Genomic DNA, 26,600 nt, shown 5'->3' on the forward strand with positions numbered 1-26,600 from the left:
TAGAGTCAGTTCTATGAGTGGGGTCAGCTGACCCACATTTGTTTCTTATATTCTTGAATGAAGGCTCCAGTCTTTTTGTACCAAGATGCTAATGGTAGGTTTTATTGTTGTTTCTTAGCTATAGGCTCAGAGAAGCACATTGTGAGTGAGCACCTACTGTATCCCAACATATGCCTGGATCAAGAAATGAAGAAGACACATTGTTCATGCTCGGAAAACATTCCGTCAGGGGCAAAATTTAAATATGTAATGAATTTGTGATTAGAGTGACTATATCCTTGTTGCTCTGACACTGTTTGAAGAGAGAGTAAGAAACTGCAATGGGATAAATACTGATCCTTGCCAGAGGTCCTCCCACTGACACCCAGGTTCATCAGTCTGGGGTCCGTGAGCTCCCCCTTGTTTAGGTCAGCTGCCTCTGTGGGTCCCACTGACACCCACGTTCATCAGTCTGGGGTCCATGAGCTCCCCCTTGTTTAGGTCAGCTGCCTCTGTGGGTCCGACTTTGGGGGTCCACTCCACATAGAGGGATGCTCTCTCAGCCTAGACACACCATGGAGGGCCTAGGCCCTGCTCCAAATGATATGGCAAACTTTGAAGATCCCCCATGGAAGGCCTCACTCTCCAGAAAGGGAGTGGGATAGGAGGTCAGTGGGGGCAGGGGAGGAGGGGAGGTGGAGGGAACTGGGGTTGACATGTAAAACAAGTTTGTTTCTAATTCAAATAAAAAAGTAAAAAAATACAAAAGAAACTAGAATGGGATGTTCAAGAAACAGTTAAGAAGGCTGGGTGTAGATCTAAGTCATATATCACTTAGCTTGGTGTTTGCATATCTCTAGCCTCAGGATAATAAGCAAATACTAGATCATGTTTGAGGCCATATGAAGACTTAATAAGGGAGAATGTTTGCATTTGTCAGGACCAAGTGTGCTAAAGAGAAGAGGGCTGGACTGTATTAGGGGTAGAGATCCACCCACCCACCCACCCACCCATCCATCCATCCATCCATCCATCCATCCATCCATCCATCCATCCATCCATCCACCCATTCTACACTATTGTGCTTATTTTGAGGAGAGAGGCATATTTTTGTAACTCTTTTATTTCCCCCATTTTTTGAGACAAGGTTTCTCTGTAGCTTTGGATCCTGTCCTGGAACTTGCTCTAGATCAGCTGGGCTTGAACTCACAGAGATCCACCTGCCTCTGCCTCCTGAGTGCTGGGATTAAAGGCGTGCACGGCCACCACCCAGCATGATTGTCTTTCTTTACTGCCACTTGCTTCTCTGGTCTTTGATGCTTGTGGGCTGCTGAGAAAAATGATTAGAGACATGAACTTTGAAGGTGATCCAGATCCCTAGTACAGCTCTGATTCTGATCCGTTGTTTGTCCTTGAAGCAGCCACTTGGTACCTCTGAGCCTCGGTTCCTTGTCATGTGAAGAATGACTCCACAGTGTTGTACCTCCTTAACTGGGAGGATGAAATGAACAACGGTGTTGAGGTGTTTGGCACAGATCCTGGCTCACACCTTCCTCTCACTGCTCTGTGAAGCCTACGACACATAACCCTTGGCCATGTCTGTCTTGCTATAAAGCACCGTTTGCTCCTGTCACTTGTCTGATAAGAACTGTCCTATGTTTAGAACCTCCCCTGGAATCTGTCAGTCTGTACCCCGAATCTTGCACTGCCTGGCACTTAAGATATCCTCTTCTCTGTGATGCACAAAACTTATTTTCAGCCTAGCAACTTATCATCTTGAAACACATTTGCAGGAGACAACATGAATACTTCTTGAATGATTTTGAAAACAGTGATTGACCAAAAATAGAGACATGACTAGACCAGACTCAGAAGAAACAAAAATGAAAGAAAATTATGAATAATTTTTGAGTGTTTAGCTATATTTCATATGAAAAAAAAACTTCTGTAGGGACCAAAGTATATGAATAATAACCAAATCATGTTGAGAAACAGCCAAGAGAACTTTCATTTGAATTCACAAGTTTTTCTTGTACCTCCTATGAGTTTTAAAAAAACAGAGAGTCAAATGGCTGAAATACATTCCATATTATTGAGATTTTCCTGATAACTTGTTTTTATAGGCTTAAAACAAAGGGAATCTTGAGATATTGATCTGTATTAATAAAACAGCTAAAGTAATACTACCATCTCCTTGGGAAAGGGACATTGTTAATTGAAAACACATATAGAGTAATGAAATCCTCAGGGCCACTATAATCTTTAGAGATCATTTAATCTGATGTATCATAAAAATTAATATTTAATGTGAGTATGACTCACTAATGAAGCATTTATGCTAATTGTAGTGAATCTGGAAACTAAAAAGACAGCTAACTATCCAGAGGATAACTATAGTTATTTTGGAATCCATTAAATGCCATTTCTATTTCCTCTTTGCAAAAATACATCTGCAAATTTAAGGCTTTATAGCTCATATTGTTTTATAAGCCACTTCTGCACTTAATGTAGAGAAGGATGTTAGGTTTATGTAATTAGATATATTACAATTCACTTGGCAAATCCATTTTATTCTGTGTTATGTGTATCACGTGTAATATAATACCCCTTGCAAGGCTTTTATTTTGAAGAGACTGAGGCCCAGAGGGAAGAGGTCGATGGCTCAAGGTCACATATCCATTTGTGCCACTGCCAGGATGAGAAACCAGATTTCGGGTACAGAGTTCTGAGTTTTCAATGTTGACTATCACCTCCAAATTTTTATTTACAAGTTCCCGTTTTCCTCCACAAAACCCCCCAACAAATCATCCCATTTAAAATATATTCTGTCTTATCACTGCCAAGCATTTTTGAAAACTTGTATTATATCTGAAACAGACACTTTGCATATACTTCTTGCTCTCTGTCTTTTATGTTGACAATTCATGATAGTGTTGATGTTAACTCACTATGGAGATACCTGTTCGTTGATGCCCTACTCACTGTAGATTAAAAAAAAATGGAATCAACCTAGGTAGTCATCAGCTGATGAATGGATAATAAAAATGTGGCACACACAATTTATGGGATTTTGTTCAACACTAAAAAAATGAAATTTGCAGGAAAATGGATGGAACTTGAAAATATATTGAGGGTGATAACCCAGAGTTAGAAAGACAAACACTTCATGCTATTGCTCATATGGAAATCTTCACTTTCGAGTTTTAGATTTCTGTGTCTAATTTGGAGTGCCTGTTGAGGCCAGGAAGCTAGCAGTTGGGGGGGCAGTGTTGTAGAAGGCCTTTCTTGGACAAGGACAGCAGAACTCCTGGAATTTCAAAGTGTGGTGGGAGAGTATGGGTAGTAGGAAGATTTAATAGATGCTATTGTTGCATGGATGGCAGAGATGAGGAGTTTCTGTGGGTTAAACAAAATAAAAAACACCTAAAAATAGCCATATGGAATCTCACTCTTCTGTAAGTTAATTAAAATATATAATTAAAAATAAGTTGAAGGGAGGTACTCTGTATAGCTCTCAGAAGTCATAGGCTATTAAACAAAAAAGTCTTAGTGCCAGATGTGGGCCACCACCATATGAATTGTTGGTCAGGGAAGCCCCCAAAGAGTGGCTGTTGCTGCTCTCTAGCTTCCCAGCAGATCCACATGACAAGACTCTATTGATGAAAGCTTTGGTTGCAGGATATGAACCCATCAAGCCAGAACTGGGTTGGAAGCTTCCCTTCTGCTGGGTAGCTTTCCAAGGGCCCAGCGATGCTTTGCAGACATCTGGGAGAGAAGAGTCATTAACAGTTCACACAGCCCTGTGTCATAGGAACTACAGTACCAACTGTCAGACAGGATGTGCCCTGTGGGTGTTGTGACTGTTATGGGGGTAACCGACCATTTCTGATTAGATTTCTTTAAGTCTGCTCCAGAGGAGGAATTCATGGCTGGGGCTGTAAATTTGGTCAGTAGTCAAAGGCTGGGAGGTCATAGGCCTTCGGAGGGGTGGGAGGGAGCACCTACTATTGTTTTGCTAAAAGGACATGGTGTCAACCTGCCTTCTAAACCTTCATGTTTTTACCCATAGTATCCATAAACTCTCAGCTATGGTTAATGCAGAGACTCCTAGCTGTTGAAAGTGCTGAGAATAAGTGACCATCCCCTGCTCATCTCTTAAGGGAGTCTCTCCTGTGGCTGCTCAAATGGATAAAATGGCTCCATTGTGTGTGTGTGTGTGTGTGTGTGTGTAGAGAGAGAGAGAGAGAGAGAGAGAGAGAGAGAGAGAGAGAGAGAGAGAGAGAGAGTATGTGTGTGTGTGTAAAAAGTGAAGGGAGTTTTTTGCTAAATTTACTAAGATTTTTAAAAATGGCAACAGCAAATCCTTAATGCATCAGACCCTCTGATTGCAAACAGACATCAAATAGATTGCTATTCAGTCCAGAAGGGATCTGCCCAGTGACACATGTTAGGTTCTGCCAGCTCCAACTTTCTCTGGTTCTTTCCAAACACTTTTACATGTGTCATTTTTAAACTACATTTATTTCAACTTATTTTCACTTGTGAGCACTGTGAATTTTGTGTCTGAAATATCTTCACGGCTTAACACCATTGATGTGGTCTTGAAAGGATGATTTTGATAGCCATGGCTTCTTTTGTAGCCCGGAAAGCTCCAAGAAACTCCGTATTCATATTTAGCTCTAAATGCCCAAACTGAGACTCAACAGAGTTGGAAAATACAGCATGTACGCATGTGTACATGGGGCATCAGGCGAGGAGGAAGGCAGATGAATGTAGAAACTCAGGGCAGAATTGAAACTTCCTGTTTGTGAGCAACTGTTTTGTAGCAACAGGTGTATGGTAAATCTTAGGGGACTCTATTAAAGTGAAATAAACACCTTTAATATTCTTATGGAGGCAGAGGCTGGGACAGACACCATCATTATTTCCAGTCCCCAAAGTGGACTTCATGGGGAGACCCTTTCCCCGTCCCATCATATTAAGTGAGGTAGTCATGGCTAGAACCAGGGAAGATGCTCACACTGAGCAGAAAGCATCGCTTTCCCCAGCTATCAACCCGGCCATTGGTGAGTTGTTGAAGCAACGGCCAGAACTTAATTTTAGACCTTCTGATAGGTATTACAATGCATGGGTGGATTCCAGTATTTTGCCTGTATTTCAAGATGTCAGCAAGGCGTAAGTGGGACACAAATGGACTCTTCAGTCATCCGGCGGAATGCACCTGTAAATAATAGCTATGAGAGGATAAGTACAGTCAGTGATCCCAAGCAAGGTAAAACATGGGATGGCATTGTCTGTGAAGCGTTGCTCATAAGTACAAATGCAAGATGGGCTTACAGAACGAGGTCCACTCAATTTCAGGACAACAGTGACGCGAAATTGTAGACATTGTAGGTGAGTGTAGACTAACAGTGAATCAGTGAATCAACATTATTATTTTTCTTTTGGTTTTTACGAGACAGGGTTTCTCTGTATTGTTTCGGAGGCTATCGGTCCAGCCCGGCCTCGAACTCAGAGAGATCCGCCTGCCTCTGCCTCCCGAGTGCTGGGATTAAAAGCGTGCGCCATCACCGCCTGGCTGTGAATCAACATTATTAAGTGATTCCAAATAAGCTAATTCTTCTTGTAGGCACACATTCATTTCCATGGCACATTCCATTCTGCAGATATTTAACTGGAAACCTATTGCCAGGTACTACTAAGCAATGGAAACACTTATCTTAATGATAACTCCTTGTCCTCTAAAGCTCCCGTTGTAATGGAAGAGGAAAACATGGAAATTAGTGACTACGACATGAAGAGGTCAGTGTGGTGATGAGACGCAAAATGATGAATAATAACTATGGCTCTCATCAAGGAGATTACCCTTGAGTTATGTCTTAAGAATCGTGGGCTGGACTGTCAGAAATGGACACATCAACATAGGAGGATATACGTATGAATTTTCACTGCCAAAGTACAGGCTATAGACAACCTGTAGAGTTTCGGGAGCTGAGACAAAAGTATTCAGTACAGGCTTAAGGAAGGAGAACTTAGGAACCCCCAGCAAACTGATGAACTTTAAGCTTCTCAAAGGTAACAGAGCCATTTGAAGGGTTTGCGGAAAGAATAGGCATTTGCCAGATGGGTTTAAGACGGGAGAAATACGGAGAGAAGCTGGGAGACCAATTCGGGAACCAAAGTCCTGAAATGGAAACGAGGAACTTCGTAGAATCCTAGCACTTGTGAAAGGGAGGGGTCGTATTTAATAACAAACATTAACATTGTGCAAATGTTTATCATACTTGACCCATAAAAAACATTCCTATAGGAAAGGAACCAGTGTTATTCTCACTTCACTGATAAGAACAACAAGGGTTGGAGGAGTTGCATCATTTTAAATTAATTTAATCAAGTTCACCCACGTGGCTGGTAGAAGAACTGAGAGCTGAATCCAGGTGGTTTAACTCCTAAACTGATTGTCTTAAGTAATTCTCTGTAGCGCTTCCTGGTAAGGTGTCCTGTGGAAGAACAGCATCTAGTGACTGACACCATACTAAGGATGAAGCCACATCCAATTTGAGCTCAGCATCATCTGTTGAGACAGGAAGTTGTCATGAAGTGGGACTGATAAGCGGTGTGGGAGAAAATAGTCTCAGGTATTAGGACCATCCCAATTGAGAGGCAGTCAGAATGCCTCACCCAAGGTTCTTTGAGGTTGCTATACTTTATAATTAGTCTGCCATTCTCCGGAGAAACCAGGAACAAGCTGCAAAGATGCTCCCAAATGAGCTCGGAATCCTCAAGCACTAGGTGAGTCCCCTTGACCTGTGGCGGCCACTGAGATGCAGCGTGTTCTGCCCTTATACTCCAGCTAAGACGGAGGCCAACTGTGCTTTTTATTTCTCACTTGATTCTGTTGGTAGGAGAGAATGAGGCAACACAAGACTAACCAACAGCTGGCCTTTAAAGAGGACGTCGTTGAGAGAAGGACCCGGCTACCAGCCATGAGTTTGGGATGACATTTGCTCTCCCAAGTCTTACTTAGAAGTTATTATCTTTTCCTCAAAACTTATTTTGATAATAATAATTAGAATACTGCTACTACTACTAATGGATGATGATGATAAACCTTTCTTTCAGAAGGAGGAGAGACTAAGAATGATCTTTCTATGTGATAGCACACTGGAGACTCCCAGTAGCCCTGGGACAATGTCATGGAGCAAACTGTGTCTCCCCTTCATTGGCCAAAGCCACCAACTTCAGTATAACCATATGTGGAGATAGGGTCTACAAGGAGATGGCTAAGGGAAAATGGGGTTTTGACCCAATATATCTGATGTTCTTATAAAAAAGAAGAGGCCTCAGCTGCCTTCTCATTATGCTTAGTTCATCTGAGGGGCCACCAAGAAGCTGGTCATGGACAAGTAAGGAAAAGAACCATGACCAAGGAGACAGCCAGTCAGAGCGTGCACCCACAACTTCCCAGCCTCTGGAAATGTGAGATACATTTCTGCTATTGAAACCACTCAGCCCTGCCCATGACATATGATGACAGTCCCAGCTGACCAATACAAACGGGTTTGCATATTGCACTTATCTGTGGGCAGACTGAGGTTCAGAGATGGGAAGTGCCATTCTAATAGAGAAGTCTGGGTTGAAGCCTTATTCCATTACTGGTTCCATTAGTGCTGGGAGGATTAAATAGGGCAAAACAAACAAAACACAGGGTATCCCTGCACAACACACTAGTGTCTACAAATGATGAGGAATTGTTACATCTTTGCCAACAACCTAAGTGGTTAATGGATATTCTCATCCCCACCCCCCCTTTACCGACCTCTCTTCCCCCCAGTTTACCCAGGAGATCTCATCTGATTCACAGGGAGAGGGGTTGGTCCTGCCCCATCTTAATTATGACAGAGTTGTCCACTCCCCATGGAAGCCCTTATCTGTTGGGAGGAGTGGATAGTGGGTGGGCTGGGGGGAAGATGAGGGGGGAATAAGAGGAGGGGTGAGAGGGAGAACTTTGGTTGGAACGTAAAATGAAATTAAAAAATAAATTTAATTAAAATATTAATGGATTAAAAAGATACACATCGACAAAGGATTGCTATTTGGTCTTTAAAAAGAAGAAAAATTATGATTTGTTAAAATATGGACAAATTGTTACATGAAATAAGTCAGGCACAAGAAAGCTAGATGTTCTAAGTTAGGTACAGAATCTGAAACTGTTGGACTTGACAGAAGTAGAGGGTAGAGTTGTGTTTACCAGGGCTGGGAGTGGGTATTGGGAATTGTTGGTCAAATGATTTAAAAAATTTCTCATAGGCCAGAGGGATAAAATTGAGTTCTATTTTAAAACATGGTGACTATAGTCAATATAGTGTATTGTGCACTTGGAAAAGTGCTGAGTAGATTTTTAAATGCCCTTGCTCCAGAAATAAGTATTAGGTAGCATATATTAATTACCTCATCTATAAAATCATGTTGTCCAACACAAGCAGATATAATTTGATAATTATAATATGAACTCTTGTAAATCTAAGGAAAAATGTAAACGGGTGCAAAGTGCAGTTCCAGGCTGAGGAAATGATTTAGTGGATTAAAGTTCTTTCCACACGGGTATGAGGACCTATGTGAAAACATCTGGGCGGAGGTGGCAGCCAGCTGTAACCCCAGCTCTGGGGAGCAAGAGCCAAGGGAATCAGAGACAGGAGTTCCCAGGGTCAAGCTCTCTAACCAGACTAGTGGAACAGGGGCACTCGGGGTTCAGCAAGACCGAGATTGAGGGTCATGTCTGACAGCAGCTATGGAGCTTCTACACACACATGCGTGCATGCACGCACACACACACACACACACACACACACACACGTGTGCTCCCTCCATATGTATATACACAAGCATGCACACAGCATGCAAAAAAAAGAACTTCCATAAGTCCAGCAAAATCTCAAAGGTCTAACAACATCAAAGGCAAGAATGGAGAGCAATAGGACAATTACCTATAAGAGGAAAATTGTTAGACTCCTGCTGGAGAGCAATTTGGCAATACAACACTGTTTTCAAGTAGTGAATTCAGTTAACCTACAATTCAGCAAGTGTGTTTTTACATGAGACACATTTAGATAAAACTAGGAAGACCCTGGGTTTCTATTAATAGGTCAAAAACAACATATATTCTGATATACTGACATTTTACAGTATGAACAGATTTCAAGCAAAATGAATTAGCTCTATGGATATCAACTGGTGTGGATCTTAAAATGATGGCATTGTATGACAACAACTACCACCACCAACAACCACAAAACCAATATAAACAGCACTAGATTTCTCAGATGCCGATATTAAACATATATCAGAAGTCACAACTGGAATGGAGACACAGTCAGTGTTTTGGATGGAGGAGATTGCTCAGTGGTTACGTCGTTTTCTGTACATGTGTGAGGACTGGAGTCTGGAGCCTCAGAACCCATGTAATTACTGAAGGCATGACAGCTTGCTGTAATTCCAGCCTAGGATACTGAAGAAAAGGGAATCCCATCCCAACCTGGCGAGTGAGCAGCCAGGCCAGTGAACTCTGGGTTTTATTGAGAGGACCCTGCCACAATTAATAAGATGGAAAAATTACTGACTCAGTCCTTCACATGCATGCACAACACATATGTGCACTCTCACACACACTGAACACACATGCATGAAAATGGAAAAATCAACAACCAAAGTTCGCGTATTCAACAGAATGGTTGGCTGTTTTTGGGAGAAAGAGGAGATTAATAACAGGTAAGGGAATTTGAACGATGTCTGACATACTTTGTTCTTTAATATAGAAACAAATATGGCTAATTACTCTCAGGGTGGACTCATGGACACCCAGAACAGACACTTTTGGAGGTTTCCTGGATGACCTTGGCCTTTAACCTCTCAGATTCTTAGATGTTTATTCTGATCTGAGCTAGACACGCATGCTTCCTGCACACCAATCTGGTATTCAGTGTCTGGCTCTTCCTACTATTTCCTGGACAAAGTCTGGGCTGATAAAGTGGCTATGAGCGGGTTAGGTGATACCCTCAGAAGTATACCCCGAGACTGAAGTGTGCTCAAAGCGGGAAGAAGGGTGAAGGAACCAGAAGACACATCCTGCTTCCTCTACGCTGAGGTACTTCTCTCCATCCCTGCTGATACTGCTAATAGCTGAGTGAACGGATCTCCGAAGACGTGGGGGTTAGATCTCTTGACAATATTTACAGCCTGCACCACTGGACCTCAGCTTGGATCTGCCTCCACCCTCTTCTCTGCTATTGTCTCCCCCTCGATTTCATGGTCCCGGACTTGTGCCAGAACCTAAGCATCACCCCAGGCTCTGTGCTTTAAGGAGTCTGGCTTACACATTACCCCTTGCGTTTTTCTATATTTCAGAAGGAACAGTAAAGGATCACTATTGCTCAACCCACAGTGACCGATGCTATCAATGTTGCTATAGCTAAATTAAAATTAGACCCCACAGGCCTTGGCACTGCTGATGTTGAGCAAAGTAATTATTAGTAAAAATCTAGGCTACCACATCCAATGTAGTCCAAATTTTAAATAATTATCATAATTATTCTACAGTTCATATGCTGAAAAGTGGAGGTATTACCTAAGCTGGACAACGTCTGAATGAGACGTGTTCATAACAAGCCAGTCCCTCAGTTCTAGTAACGACTGCGGTCACTTGCCCAGTGGTTTCATTTTCACAACTTGCGGGATCATAAACACTGTGGGGGGCGGGCACTTACTCTCCACTGTGGTTCAGGTTGTCGTAGCTCAGGAAGAGCCCGGCGTAGACGGTCTCTGTCAGCAGGGCGTAGATGGCGATCATGATCAGCAGCACAGCCAGCTTCAGGACAGAGTTCAACCGCAGAAAAACTGCACAGGTCACCATGGCCAACACCCCCGTGAAGACGAAGTACTGTAAACAGAGAACGGAGACCATCAGACTCACAGGGACCTCCCAGGAGCCCTCTCTTCGCTGCGCTGCCCGCTAGTCTCATTGGGCAGATTTTTTTTTCTGAATGTTTCCCCTGGGAGGTCTGGAGCCTCCTGGAATTCAAATTGAACCCTTCCTTCTCCTGTCCCCATGAGTGGCATCATCCGTCATTCACATTATTATTATTATTCTCACCGTTATAAAAATACTTTTTAAAAAAATCATTTTAGGATTTTGTGTGTTCTGTCTGCAGGTGTGTCTAGGCACTACATAGATTCCTGGTACCTGTGGAACCCTGAAGAGGGTGTCAGACTCAGTGGGATTAGAGCTACAGAAGGGGGTGAGCTGCTTGTGGGTGCTGGGAGTAGAATCCGGTCCTCTGGAAGAGCAGTCAGTGCTCCTAACGCCCAGCCATCTCTCCAGCTTCTCAGGGTCCCCGCTGATGCCTCTCTCCCTCCCCCGATGTCCCACAGTCAGCTACTTTCTGCTTTTAGGCTCTACATTACTTCCTTAACAGTCCTCATACACACCCACCCTTCTCTAGCTTCTTTACTTACTCTAGTTCTCAGGAGCAGCATGGGGACGGCTTTTCTTTTTAAATTAAAAAGCCATATTTATTCATCTTTTATTGATGTGTATGTGTGTGAATGCCACAACATACATGTGGAAATCAGAGGACAGCTTGTGGGAGTTGGGAATCTCCTCCCACCGTGTGGGTCCTGGGATTTGAACTCGGACTGTTAGACTTGTCAGCAAGTGCTTTTATCCACTGAGCAGTCCTGGGTCCCACCCTCCCGTTGTCTCCGCCTAAATCTGTTGCAGGGCTCTAGCATCTTCGGACACACACTTGCATTCCTTCTCTATGTAGTATTTCTGGAACAGCAGCCTGACCATGTTACGCCTCACTGGACATCCTTTCTCTGCTCTCCAAGTCCTCAAATTCTTCTGTCCCCCATACAGCGGAGCCCACAGGCTACTATGTAGCAGCTCTCTCTTCACCCGCTAAACCCTTCTCTCTCTCAGGCTACTACGTAGCAGCTCTGTCTTCACCCGCTAAACCCTTCTCTCTCTCACACCTCCGTGGCCTGTGACTCAGATTTCATCTAGGTGATTAAGCCTTACTTCTATTCACATGCTCTCCTTTGGGAAGCATCCTCCTCTACCTACATCTCACCCCACAGCGTCCTCCACGCTGTGCCAAGCATCACCGCTCTAATTGCAAATTTGGAATCACTCAAGAGCGTGAACAGTGGAGCAGTCTCCCAGCGTCTACACAGAAAGCTTTCACGGTTCTACGGGAAACACCTGTGTTCTTTACAGAACTACGGTGGCATGTCCTGGGTGTTGATTTAGATTGTGATTAGTGAAATTCATGTTGTCAAGGGTTCATTTTGATCTCAGAATCTGTACGTAGATTTTTCTCTTGAAGTATTCAATGAAACTGTTCAGGATGGTGTTGGGAACCAGAACACTGAATCTACTTCTTAGGTACTTCCCAAAACTCAGGCACCTTCCCACAAATGGCCTGGTGATAACCCGTAGTTTAACCATGCTTCCCTAGCACCTATACTCCCTGGTGAGATCTCCAGCTCTCTAGCATATCAAACACTTCCTGCTAACAGCCCCCTGCCTCACTTCCCAGCTGGTCTAACAACCTCCACCCCATGGCCAATGCCACCTTCCCCTATTTAAGCCTGTACAGAACTTTCATTAAACGACAGCTTGATCAGAAAGTCTGTCTGGCTGTCCATCTCTCTGGTGTCTTGTCTCATTCATTCCAGGTTCCCGTGGGCTGGAACCCATTGAGCCCTGCTGGCCAGGGCAGGATGGGACTCCCAGCTTTCAAATGTATGGGTGAAGAAACCAACGGCCAGAAATGATCTCGAAGCTAGAAAGAGGTGCCTCGTCATCTAGATATGGTCAGTTCCCGCCAGTGTGGTTCTAGTGGGAATGTGTGGCTTGATAACACCATAGCTTTTTTGTGTACACATTGTCTTCTCTCTTCTGTTATACAGAGAGCAGCCTTTACATGGATGAGGAGACAGGTAAGACATTTTACACATCTCTGAGTACTCAAGATATGCTATGAATTTCTTAAGTGACACTAACTGATTTATGCAACCTTTCCTACAGAAATAGGGATTCAAAAATGTAGGCAGTGTCCCAGGGGGGCTTCTCAATGAGGGCAAAGCCCCTGTGTATAGCATACGGGGCAGATTCAGAAGATAACGAGGCACTGTCGCTGCCTTTAAAGCCATTTACCCTCGTGCAGGAAGCTATGTGTGAAGAGAGCAGATGCAAAAGCATTTCAGTATGCACAGATGCTGCATTTCAACACAGGCTATCGGGTGGGAAGTCAGGTCCAAGGGGCCTTGGTTCATTTTTGCCTTCGGCACAGCATAGACTTGTGCTTGATTGTGTCACTTTAAATTATGAATCATGTATTATATCAAAATCTATTGATATGACGGTTCCCTTGGAGCAAAAACTTTGGCGGGTTGAATAAAATATATAGTGCTCATTTAGTTAGTAACCATTGTAATTAGGGTAGGTGATAGGTAGGCATGGGAAGTTGAAGAAAGAAATAAGAAATGGCTGGGACCTAAAGTAAAAAGCAAATATGAGGCAGACATGAAAACGCCAATAGAAATGTACTTTGGCAATGATGTGACCAACAGTGACAGAAACATCGAGGCAGTAGCAAGGTATTTCATGGCGAGAAGGTATGTCTAAAGAGGGAGAGATGAGTGAGTTTGTTTTGGGTCTTGAGGGATAGACAGCAAATGGGAAAATAAAATAGTTCCATGTGCCAGGGTAAATGGATCAGGGTGTCACGAGAATTATTTCCTAGGACTAAACAAATGACCCATGCAACTAATCAAAAGGAGATCTGGCAACACAGGCCAAGAGAATCAATGCTGTCTTCCCTCCTTCTCTGCCTAGTCCATCTGGAGTCATATTATTGTCATGGCGGATTAGGGGTTTTCTGTTTTTACAGTCTCAGTAAACATGTTAGCAGGTCCTTCCCATATCTGTCCCAGAGAAAGGAATCTACTCACTGACTAGCATGGTTTGGCCAAACTTCTGCTTTAAAGTTTAGACTTTTCAAATCTCTTAATACAAGAAGCATAAAAGACAATGAGCTCCTATATAACACCAGGAGTGTATCCTCTGTCCCTTTTCTACCATGAATGGATGGCTGGAGGGGAGACTGGGAAATAAAAGGGACTACAGGAGCTGTGGAAGAGGAAAGATGAGAACACGGATGAGGGATGTGAGTGGGTGATGAAGAGAAGAGAGAAGATAGTAGTGAGAAGCCAAGAGGCCAAAGGACAGAGTGTTCTCTGCCAGGCTTCTCAAAAGGACATTCGAATGACAACAGAGAAGGGTTCCAAAACACAGCTTTCTAGTTAGAGTGTATATGCAGACAGCTGCCTTACAGCTCTTTGTGAATTATTTCCTCTTGTAATATATGCAACTGTAATTATAGCACGAACTATGAAGTTAGTTGTTTTGTATTGAGTTCTTACATCCCATACCATCTATGTCCTGTGAAACAATGAAGTTCCCAGTGTTTTCTCTATCTCTTAATGACACGAGTCATGAATGAGGTTATAAACTTAACATTTTTCTAGTTTCAACATCAGCATAGTTTTTCCTCCTGTAATGTCTGTGAATTCCAATTCTGTGTATTGGAGTAGTATAAATTGTTTTTATTTTTCATTCCTAAAGAATCCAACGTGTGTCACTCCTTTGTGGAGGTTATTGTGAAAGTTAGGCTGCCTTTTACATTGTGTTGCCCATTAGTGCAAGAGCAATTAGGTGAAACCATTCACAGGATACATTCGTGACATCAGCGTTCTTAGAAGATAGTGGTTTAAAAAATCTGTTTAAACCTATATCAAATCATTCTACTATAGTGTTTGTTAATACATAAATTATATCACCGTACATAGTATAAAATATGGAGAAAATATAGTTGTCCCATAGGGGAAAAATCCACACTTGTCTTATGTAAAAGGAATGAGACAGTCTATGCATGAAACAAAGAAGAGACTCAATAATAAAATAACTTGACATTTACAATTTCTGGATGTTGCGGTGTAAATTGAAATGTGAGGAAAGAGAAGGAAATTCAGGCTAGAGATGAACTGTGGGGTAGATGTACAATCACAAAGATTGCCAGTATGAGGTCCAGTGTTAAAGGAACTCAGGACAATATGGGAGCCAGCTTGAGGGTGGTGTATATTGTCTCAGGGGTGAGCTGGGGGAAGGAAGACATAATGATTACAATCAAACACTTGTTGGGCACACAGACTATGCAAATCACGGTAAAAATGGCTTTATATACCCAAAGTTATTCAATAGGACTATTGAATTGTTAGACACTATTCTTTCATCAGTTCAAAGGAATAGGGGATGTCTTGCAGAGATTTTTTTTCACTTCTGGATATATCTTTATCATCTGGATTTATCTTTATCTTCTCAGATGACACACTAACCTGGAAATCATGAATAAGTCAACTTCCTGTAAGCCTGAAAATCTTGGACTCATATGACTTGACAAATTGTGAAGGGTTCTGTCAACATGAAACACACTACTTAGACATAAAAGCATGCATTCTTTGATACATGACTGTTAACTAGGGACCTACTATGTTAACTAAGGACCTGTTGTGCTCCAGCTTGGATGGCACCATATTTATGCTCTGACACCATCATAGCACACCAGGAATTACCTTGGCAGCACACAATATTTTGCTCCTGTAAGAGGAGTGAGAGGAACTTTAGCCCATCACAACTGGAGTAGTTTACATACTCAAGTCAGACAGGCTGAACTCTCTGCCCATTTGGGTATTGCCCAAACCTGTGCCATCCTCAACTCACACTGCAAGAAGGAAGACATCAAGCTGAGTTTCCAAAAGTCACTATGGTTTAAAAGAATATCCAAACATTGATTAATTCACACACAACTTGCTCTCTCCATTAACTCCAGATCATATAGCTAGTACTGCAGTAATGCTCTCCTCGAATGCTCTAGGAGTAAAGATGCCATAATCCAGGGATCACCACTGGCGCATGTGGGGTTCCTGGTTTGTTATTTTGAGCTGCTTACTGAGTCACGTTTTCTTAATAAGCATGCATGCATGCACGCACGCGCGCGCGCGCGCGCGCGTGTGTGTGATGCTGTGGTGCAATGTTAAATTTTATTTATTTTAAGTTCAAATAGTCATGTTTGACCTTTTATAAAATCTGTTTTTTTAACCATTTTGATTTATAATACATCTACCCCTGATTTGCCCACTTATTACTTATTATTTTTCCTTCATTACTAGTTTTGAGCAATCTGATTATGGTGTGTGTGTGTGTGTGTGTGTGTGTGTTTTTGTGTGTGTGTTTAATGTTTATATATCTGGTGTTCTGGTGTATCTTTAGGGAACTTTTGATTTATAGTTTTCATCAAATTAGGAAAGAAATGCTCATTAATTATTTAGTTTGTCTTTTTTTTTCTTATGGGAAAGGCCTCAAATTATGCAGGTGTTGCACTGCCTAAAATTGGACTTAATGGTGGTTTTAACCCCTGTTTTATTTTGTAATTTATTTTGGACACATCTATTACTATTTCATCAATTTTACTCTTTTATTTTTGCCTATAACGTCTAATATTACTAACTTCCTTCTGGTGTAGTTTTCATCTCACATTTAATAGTTTTTTGCTTCTAAATGTTCAGTTTGATCTCTACATATGTCCTTCAGTTTTTTTAAACATGTGAAATAAAATAGTAATAACCATTTTATTACCTGTTTGAATTATACATAAACAGACAGTCCTGCCTTATTTTCCAGTCATTGATTCCCTCTCTCACCATTAGTCATGGTTCTGTCCTTTCAATATCGGTCATCATTGACTGAATGCCAGCCACAGTGATTTCATTTTGTTAAATCCTGGATGTTTTTAATTGCCTGTGAGCATTTTTAAGATTCATTCTGAGCTATAATAAAACCACAGAAAATAGCTTCATTTAAAAACAATTACATATACTACGTTTTAAAGGGAAGAATCAGAGTAGGATGTGTCTAGGAATAGCCACTTAACACTTCTGAAGTCTTTAACCCCTGCTCTGCCCAGTATCCAGTGGGCTGTGGTGTGTTTTAGTCAGTGAGGGGTCACACACCGTTTTCAGCCCATGTGAGTTGTAGATGCTGATTAATTCTCATGGTCCTCCCCCCCCCATCACAAGTTTCTCATGTGCGTGTGCTGACTGGACACTCCGCAGCTGTCTGAGTCTTTCTCTGTGCAACTCTCTTCTCTGTGGTGGTGTGTTCTGCAACCTCTAATCCCCCTTGCTCCCTCCTGATCCTTTGTCTGTTCTCAAGGCAAGAAGTCACTGTGTTTCATGTGGGTTCATCTCCCTGAGGCATGGCCTGAAGAAAACTCACAGCCTCCCCAGACTCATTCAATTAGTCTCCTACCTCTTGGTAACCACCGTCTTCATTGCTTGGTGTTGGGTCTCTTGAAAGCTACTGTTTCATGTGTTAAATTGGTTTCTACTTGTCCTAAGTGGAAATGGAGATCCTGCCCTGTTATTCATCAGAAGGATGTTTTCTTTTTTGTAAACATTGTTAAATAGACAGTAGGTTCTCTCCAGACGTCAGTTTTTGGTTACTTTTATAGTAACATTACAATATTTATCTTCTACTCTTAAAAATTTATAAAGATGAAGTGGTTTGAAACATGTCCTGGCTAGGAAAATTAAGGTACAGAGAAAGGTGTCTGTGTATTAAGATGATACCACTGGCCAAAAGGAAGTGCTTGACTGTTGGGTAGACTCAAAAACGTGACTCCAGGGTGCAGGACACAAACAGCCAAACCACCACTGGGAAACCTGCTCTCCACAACCATAGCAAACCCCGGTCCCTCTTACAAACAGTGACCTTTGCGGGCAGACAGGAAACAAAGTAAAAAGGTCTGATTCTGAAATGAGGCTTTCCCACAGGGCCTCCTATGAATCACGAGTAGCTTCTCAGGACTGAAGACGCCACCCCTCCGGGTTTACACATGATGTGATCTGAATTCATTTTTATAAGCTGATGTCTTTTCCTTCCTCAGGTGGAACATGGCTTCTTCCCTCCCGTTTCCTTTATCCCCACTCTCTTCCAGTAAGTGACAGGCTTCCGCCATGGAGCCAAGTTAATTTTGCAGCGTATAACAGCTTTGTGTTTACAGCCGAACATCCATTGTGGTAGCTCGCTTTCAACTAGACATGGTTTCTCACAGGGTGATGTGTAAACATCATGTCTAAAGCAGACGAAACCAAGGCTTGCAGAAATGGCATGGTTTGCTTGGGGACAACCCTCGTGAGTGCCGGGAGCTAGATTAAGCCTTTAGAGTTTCTGACTGTCTAATTTCTTCTCGTTTGGCAGTCAGGAGCCTAGAAACAGACACAGATGTGTAGACTGAAGTCAAGTGGTGGCAACAGCTGGGGAATTAGTTTTGCGACTGTAGTTTGCTCACTACCGAGTCAGGCGATCCATCAGCTGTAGAGAAAGGCCCCGAATCGAATCTCCAGTTCATGCTCATTTGATCTTCTAAACTGTATTTCTATTTTAGAGCATGTTTAGGAACCCATCTCTACTTTTGAGTATGCTTATTCATAGTCTATACTATCAGTACGTTCAACAGGAGATAAAAACATAACGCCAGCCGCTTAATAAGTAGATCTTGTTTTTGTGCCCGGTACTCCCTAAGTTCTTTTTATGGATACACTTACTTCATTTCCATAACTTCCCAGTGAGTATTACTTTCGTCTTCATTTTATAGTTATGGAAACTGAGGCACAGAGACAAAGATGTGTAGGTATAAAGCATGCTCACCCTGTCCTCAGAGGTAAAAAACCACAAAACCACAAAAAAGCAAAAAGCCCGTGAGTACTGTGGTTCTGAGACGTTAAGCTCGGATACGTATCCACGTGTAGAGCGTTGACTTAGAGTGACGGGGACACAGACTAGCGCACCATGAACACCCGCTTCGTGCTAGACGCGTGCTGGGAGCTATGTGTTTGCCAAGTCAACAGACAGCAAGATATCCATCTTCCTATTTCACCGATGAGGAAACAGACCAGACAAAGGAACGACTGACTTGATCGGAAGCGAAATCCAGCTTACACTATCTGTGACTACCCACATGTTAGCTGCCCTTTCCCCTCAAAGTTGGGGTACTCCCTATGAGCTTCACACCAAGAAGTTCTTAGGAAGCTGCTATCACACAGAACCGTGTACACTGAGGAGGCCCCAGGCTGTGCAGTCTCCCCCATCCATCCTTGGACATCCCCAGGAAGAGGCTGGTCTCTCCTTCCAGGACTAGGAATAAGGAATCTATAACACAAGTGCTAGTACCAAGCCACTAAACAGAGTTAAAAGAGAAAGAAAGGACAGAAAGGCGTGAGGAAGAAAGGAAAGCAGCAGTGTGGGAGCATGACAGAACAGGCTTCTCCTGAACAGGGACTTTATGGCTATACCGCGGGGGGCCTCTCTTTCATAGGTGCACATGGAGGGTTCAGTGGTTCTCAGTCCAAGTCTTAGACCCAGCGGGATGATCTTGAGCCTTTTCTCATCTCACACAACGCAGAGCTCTCTGAGTCTGCCACCTCTCAGAGGAACAATTCAACCCTGGTCCTCGTAATATGGGATTAGTTGGGGTCTTCCAGAGCTACCAGCTGATATCTTTCCTGGACTAGAATTTCTTCTCCAATACACACAGGTTCAGACTTACAGAGTCTGTAGACTGATTGTAAGGCCCACGGGTTGATACATGACTCTGTAGTCAAGAGACAGATAAACAGACAGGATGATGACAGGTATCATGGTGGGATCTCTTCAGACACAGTGGTTCTCGGGAAACTCCCCCTACTGCTTTGACTTAAGCTCAGCTAGAGTTTTCTGCTTTTCATTTTTATATTTTCTTTATTCCCTTCATCCCTTCCTTTTCCCTCCTTCCTTCACGCCTTCCTTTCTTCATCTCCTTCTTCCTTCCCTTCCTCCCGTTTAACACTGCTAGAGCATTACATTAACTTGACCACAGAGATCTGGACACATGCCCCTACAGAGTTTTATAGGTGATCTTGGATGAAATGAGGAGAGAAAGAGACAAAAGAAACAGACCAGTAAATAGTGGGGAAGGTGGGAAAGGAATAAAGGAAAAAAGAATGCAGAGAGAAGCAGAGAAGGGTGGATAAGGGGAAGATGCAGAGGAGGGAGCAGGGGAGAGGATGGAGAAACAGAGGGCACGGGAAAAGGGAAGAAGGGAAGGGTAGGAGCAGGCAGAAAGTACATGGTCTCCGGAGCAGTCTCTAAGACCCTCTGGCCAGTCCTGTGCCCCTGTGCTGGTGGAGATGTCTATGGCCAACTCTCACCATTGGGAGCTCGCAAATAAATACCTCTGGGTAGGAGCAGATATCTGTAAACACAGCTGAGGAATTGAAAGTCAGGTTCTTCAGGGGTATCGACTTGTCAAAATCACACCACAGCTGCGGATTAAAAAAAAATAAAAGAACAACAAAAAACAAAAAGACACAGGAACAACAGTCAGTGTGAGTGTTGGGAGTGGAGGGGTGTGCCAGCAGCTGCTGGCCTTCAGCCAAAGCTGGGGGCAGGAGAGCCTAGAGGGGCTTGCCTGCCAGGAGGGAGACTCTGGTTCCTTTCACCTCTTTTATTAAAAAAAAACAGCACTAGTCCAGAAAAAGGCTTTTGTAAGCCAGTCACGAATCTGGGTTAAGATGTTTCTGTTTGCCCTGCCACTTTGGGACACTGGAGTGTGTTTGTAGGACACAGAAGAGAGCTGGAGAATGGGGAGAGAGGTCTGAGGTGAATTTGTAGCCTGTCCTAGATACAAGGCTGGAGAATTTAGGAGATCTGAAGGGCACGTTTTCTAGAAAGACTCTTAACATTGGGGTGAGGGGCATCTCCTCAGACAGATGCCACTGCTGAAGGCTTTTTGGCATCCCAGGGTCACATCCATTGGGTGAAAACCTCCTCTGTGCCAGACACGTAGCTTACCAAGTCCCACAGTCATCTTGTGAGGTAACTTCTGTTTTTATCCCCAGTTTACAACTGAGAAGTATGAAACTCCGAGAGGTAAAGTAACTTGTCCATGGCCACCACGCTGGTGACGGATAGAGCTGAGAATCAAAAGCAGGTCTATCTGACTCCAAAGCCTCCGAGCTTCCTGCCATACTGGTGATGGAGTGATCTCAACATAGAGCCTTTGGAGTCTTTTCCAAATCCTGGACCCCAGAAAATCTACTTCATCAAGAATGGAGGTCCTAGCAACTCCGTATACATCATCTGCTCTATACAACATTCACTGGATGACCATATCATGAGAAGACGGTTTTCTCTTCATTTGTCCCTTCAAGCCTTTTACAAAGAGGTCAGCTACAGAGCTTAAATAGTGAACGAGAGGCAGTCCAAGCCAAGTCAAACGCTAAGCAACGGGGAGAGTATACAGCTTGGGTCACTGACTGCTCAAGGACATTATCTCACGGCCCAAAGGGCACAATGATGCTCTTATCCACATGATGGTGCCTCACATAGACTGACTCAACATGCCAAGGTTAAGACCAGAATTAGATCAAGCGCCTCTGAAATCTAGCCTAGGCAACAGACAACACAGACTGTTTATATACAGAGAATACCTTTTGTTCTCATGGTCTGGCTATACAGAGAAAACAAAACCAGTGAAATGTGAATCATCAAATTAAAGGAATCCAGGAATAGCATGGCAGTTGTAGTTTCATCTGGGCTCTACATGAGGCATCAAATACGAGCCCTTAGCAAGTCATAGACAAGGTGCTCAACCTTTCTGAAGTGAAGTTTCCTCATCCATCAAATGTGGACAATAATACCCACCTGTTACACGTAGCAGGTACTCAATCAGTGTCAGCTACATTGTTTTCATTTCCCCATCCTGCCCCCTCCCAGAGATGCATTTTAGCATATTAGGGTGAGCATGGGTCATGGAGTCAGACAGACCTTATTAATAAGTTATTTCATATCTCTGAGCCTCAGGTGCCTCAGCTATAAAGTAGGGATAAACGAGACTTACCTCATAGGGTTTATGTGGGGATTAAGTATGAGAAATAGGTGATGGCTTTCCTTCAGTGCATGGCACATAGCAGGTACGTTCTGGCACTTAATTAACAAATTACAGCTTTTGTTTCCCGTTATAATTTATCATCCACCGACAGTAGAGGGGGCAACTAAGCTCCCCCGGTGGGTTAAAGGTAACTTTCCCACAGTAAAATACACAGTTCTGATAGGGGTCATTATTTTGCCTTCCATCCCCGAGCTTAGGGCTGGACTGGCACGTGAATGTAAGGTACGGGAGGGCAATGCAGGAGGCTGCTGGTTCCATAAGCTCTTAATTCCTGACTCTACACTAGATACCGCAGGGACTGAGGGGCTTGGAGGATGCTTACGATGTTTAGGACGGCTCCCAGGAAATTAATCAAAATGGAGGCAAAGATGATGGCATTCCGGGCCAGGTAGGTTTCATTAATCCAACAGCAGGTCTTGCGGAGGACAAGAGGCAGACACTTATAGTCCTCTGCTGTGGTGATGAGGACCAGAGCGGAGTGCAGCATGATCAGAATGGAGAACTGAATGGCCATCGGCATCAGCCTGCAGGAGACACAGAAGGCAGGTCACGGGGGCAGGTCACCTCATCCCCACCAAACAGCCCTAGATGCCTTGTTCATACTCTTCCTTCCCCGCATGTGTGCGGATCCTCTGCAAGGAATGTGAGATAGTTGGCTATGTTTGTTTCTTCTCTTCTTTCTCCCCTGTCTTTCATCTCTCTCTCTCTCTCTCTCTCTCTCTCTCTCTCTCTCTCTCTCTCTCTCTCTCTCTCTCTCTCTCTCTCTCCTCCCTTTTTTAGGGGCGTGAATAAGTGTGCATGAACTTTGTATCCACATTCACATGTATGTAGGTGCAAACGTGTGGTCTGTGTTTGTACATGTATGCATAAACTTGTGGAGGGCAGAGGCTGGTGCCAGATTTCTTCCTTGATAACTCTCTACCCATGCATTGAACAGTCTCTCACTAGGATCCATACCTATTCATCAACTCTAGGCAACCACGTTTCTCTGGCAATATCCGGTCTCGACTTCTGCTTCCTGGGTGCTAGAACTACAATGTCCTGCCACTCCCACTGGGCAATTGCCAGGGATCTGAACTAAAGTCCTCGAGCACACGTGAATGACCACTTGTTTAACCACTGAGCCTCAGCCCCTTTTATAGGGCATCTGCTGCTAAGACACTACACCATGGCATTTCCTCAATGTCATTTACTCTGGCTGTGGGAGAAGCCTATTATCACATACTCTTCCATTTCTTGGAAGGTTTTATGACTTTCTCTCTCCATCTACTCTCCTACTCATAATCAACTCAGTATTCAGTTGGGTTAATGATTACTGTGGTTTTATGGAATATATCTTACGTTGTTGGATTTATAGGTAAGAGATGTAATTTAGGGCAAGAGTAAGTATGCAATCCTAAATCATCAACATTCCTTTGCGATTATGCCCTAGACTTCAAGATCTCATGAAATCTTAGTCCCATGGAAGCGTGTGTCTATTGCAAACCTCCACAGGGTGTCATGGTGTTTCTATCAATGTAGAACTCTATTAGTAATATTCTGTCTTTAGAGGTGTCTCTGATAAGTTTCTCTCCTTATCAACCACTTCATCACCAAGCATGTTTACTCCTCTCTGTGCAATTTGATCCCTTGTCCTCTGTTCTGTGCTTGTTTGTGTCCTATGCTAGCATCTCTTGTTTTCTTACTTCTCAGTCAGCAAACTGTTGTCAAATTACTGAAGGATGCCTTTGTGATGGGATGTCCTTCTCTATATATGTTTCTCTTATTGGTTGATGAATAAAACACTGCTGGTCAATAAGGCAGGAAGATAGGTGGGACTAGGAGAGAGGAGGATTCTGGGAAAGTAGGCAGAGAAAACCAACCAGAAACAGTCACCATTTAGGCTGCAAAAGGAGTAACAGGTCCAGACCCTTCTAAGGTAAGATAAGTCCAGGTGGTAATACTTAAACTAATAGAAATGGATGACTAATTCAGATGGATCTAGCCAATAAGAAGCCCTCGCCATTGGTCAACAATTTTATAACTAATATAGCGTCTGAGTGTTCATTTGGGGCTGAAGAGCAGTAGGGCAATCTGGGACAAAGACTTCTCATTACACCTTTGTAGAAGAGGCCAGAGAGTTTCTGCCTCTACAGAAATTATCTGCTTTAAGATCTCTCACATTCTAGTACTTTATACAACTGCATTTACGAGCACTCTCATACCCCCATTCTGACTGAATGATTGAGCTCTATGTGCCAGACTGTGGGGCTCTTTTATATGATATCTAATCTCCATTCCTCAAAAGAAACCAAGAGACTTTTTTGCTCTCCAGACAAGGGCCTAAAGCTCACAGGAAGTTAGTTTTTCATGGGTAATTCAGGTGATCAGTGTTGAAGCTGGAATTTAAAGTCATCAATGTTACATCACTCTACTCCTAAACCCCTGGGAGAATGATGCACTCATGTTTCTGGTAATTATTTTTGCTTCTGTGGTTTATAATGTCATTAACTTGTTAAATAAGCCTTCTTCTCATGCAAAGAGTAAGCATCAAGATACCAGGACTAAGACCATATCTTCCATATCATCTAGGGGATTGTAACCCAGAGGTGACTGTGTATGTACAAATGACAAAATAGTGTGATATGAGGTGGTTCATAAAGTGTTATAAAGAGCTGGGCGGTGGTGGCGCACGCCTTTAATCCCAGCACTCGGGAGGCAGAGGCAGGCGGATCTCTGTGAGTTCGAGGCCGGGCTGGACCGATAGCCTCCGAAACAATACAGAGAAACCCTGTCTCGTAAAACCAAAAAAAAGTGTTATAAAGAGCAATCATTTGGAAAGCAAGAATCCAGGGAGGCTCCAAGAAGGAGATGACATTTGGAGTCGACCTTGCAGAATGGAGAGAAATTTTTTTCGTAATGTTGAGACAAGAAAAACATGATCAAGGCAGTAGAAGAACAATCATTGCCAGTGTGTTTGGAGTTTGCTAATGACCTGTCTTAGTTAAGGTTACTATTGCTGTGATTAAACACCATGACCAAAGGCAAGTTGGGGAGAAAAGGCTTTATCTGTCTTACATTTCTGCATCATAGTTCATCATTGAAGGAAGTCATGGCAGGAACTCAAACAGGGCAGGATTCTGGAGGCAGGAGCTGATGTAGAGGCCATGGAGGGGTGGTGCTTACTAGTACGCTTCCCATGGCTTGCTCATCCTGCTTCTTACAGAACCAAGGATGACCTGCCATAGGATGGCATCTTGCACAGTGGGCTGGGCCCTTGCCCATCAATCACTAATTAAGAAAACACTCTACAGGCTTGCCTACAGTTAGATACTTTGGAGGCATTTTCTCAAATGTGGTTCCCATCTCTCAACTGAGTCTAGCCTGTGTCAAGTCGATACACAACCAGCCAGCATATCACTCAAGTTGTAAATCTGTGAAGCTGGACAAGCGTTGCTGTGTGTTAGGGAGCTTTTTCCTACAGGATCAAGATTCCAAACCAGGGAAGGCCATAGTCAGATATTCAAAAGACTACTGAAATATTGTTTAGAAGAGGATTTGGGTGGTTAAGGCAGGACACAACAAGGAGGAATACAGGGAACTAAGGTTCAGAGAAAGCTGTGAGGACAGTCTAGTTAGTGTTGTGCTGTGTGGGTACGTGTGTAGGGGTGTTCTTGGAAACAAGGATGTTAGTAATGACTTTTATCATCATATCTGGGTATACATAGCAAATGAAGTGATTAGGGGAAAGTTAAGTAGTTGATATTTGCCTGCAGATGTGTTGGGCACAATTAGGTAGTGTCAGGACAGTTTTGGGGATTGTGTGGGCTTCTGGGCTTGGAGTGAAGGGGAGATGGTTGAAGATGTGACTGTGAGAAAGTTGTCTGAGCAGAATGCACACATCAGTTCTCTTGATGGTGAAGTTCAGGATATTAAATGTATTTAAACATATGTGAGAAGAGTATTGACTATAAGATGTGCTTTCTCAGCTGGTGCTGGTGCTGCTGCTATTCCTCTGAAAGGTTTTTTTCTGCAGTCCCTCAGTGTTCATTTATTTCTGCAGATAAACATTATAGCATCGTATTGCAGGTTTCATCTAATTATAGAGCCATTCAGGCATCCAGGGGTTCTGACTTTGCTTTTGCATGGTTGCTGCACAGGGGAGCCAAGGAAACCTTTCATCTCTGAAGTCCAGTCTCCAAAAAGAATGACAAGGGTTATTTTCAAACCGTTCTATCCTCTCTACACATAAAGTTCTAATTACTGTCCGAAATCTGTGTTTAAAATACAGATCAGATTGGCTGTACAATGTGACATTTGCCAGAGAAGCAGAGATCACTGGAGAGGCGTGATCAGTCTAAAACAGCTTAGGGTTCAGTGGGATTCAGAACCTCAGATCACACGCAAAAATGACATTTGCAGGAGACTTCAGAATCTGCAAACAGCCTGTGAGTGCAATCTTGCATTTGATCCTGGAGCAACTCTGAGAGGTTGGTATTCTTGGCTCTTTCAACAGACACATACCAATTGGCC

The 26,600-nt window shown here is 43.1% G+C and overlaps 1 protein-coding gene and 1 long non-coding RNA gene across 7 annotated transcripts in view; one reads left to right on the plus strand and one right to left on the minus strand.

Moving 5' to 3' along the window:
* The window catches only part of LOC106021829, a 139,553-nt gene extending 139,123 nt beyond the window's left edge, over positions 1 to 430 (plus strand). For all 3 annotated transcript variants that reach the window (XR_001196983.3, XR_005870511.1, XR_005870512.1), the window contains one exon: positions 119 to 430. This is a non-coding gene — a long non-coding RNA (uncharacterized LOC106021829). The remainder of the gene's footprint in view (positions 1 to 118) is intronic.
* The window catches only part of Adcy8 (adenylate cyclase 8), a 203,587-nt gene that overhangs the window by 27,277 nt on the left and 149,710 nt on the right, over positions 1 to 26,600 (minus strand). For 3 of the 4 annotated variants that reach the window (XM_013119532.3, XM_005078687.4, XM_040730353.1), the window contains 3 exons: positions 22,411 to 22,612; positions 20,371 to 20,460; positions 10,743 to 10,915 (listed from right to left, as the gene is read on the minus strand). In XM_013119532.3, the coding sequence (XP_012974986.1) occupies positions 10,743 to 10,915; positions 20,371 to 20,460; positions 22,411 to 22,612 (465 nt within the window). The remainder of the gene's footprint in view (positions 1 to 10,742; positions 10,916 to 20,370; positions 20,461 to 22,410; positions 22,613 to 26,600) is intronic. The other variant, XM_013119531.3, reaches the window with a different exon arrangement.

The sequence above is a fragment of the Mesocricetus auratus genome, unplaced genomic scaffold (genome assembly GCF_017639785.1).
Source record: "Mesocricetus auratus isolate SY011 unplaced genomic scaffold, BCM_Maur_2.0 Super-Scaffold_100023, whole genome shotgun sequence".
NCBI lineage: Eukaryota > Metazoa > Chordata > Mammalia > Rodentia > Cricetidae > Mesocricetus > Mesocricetus auratus.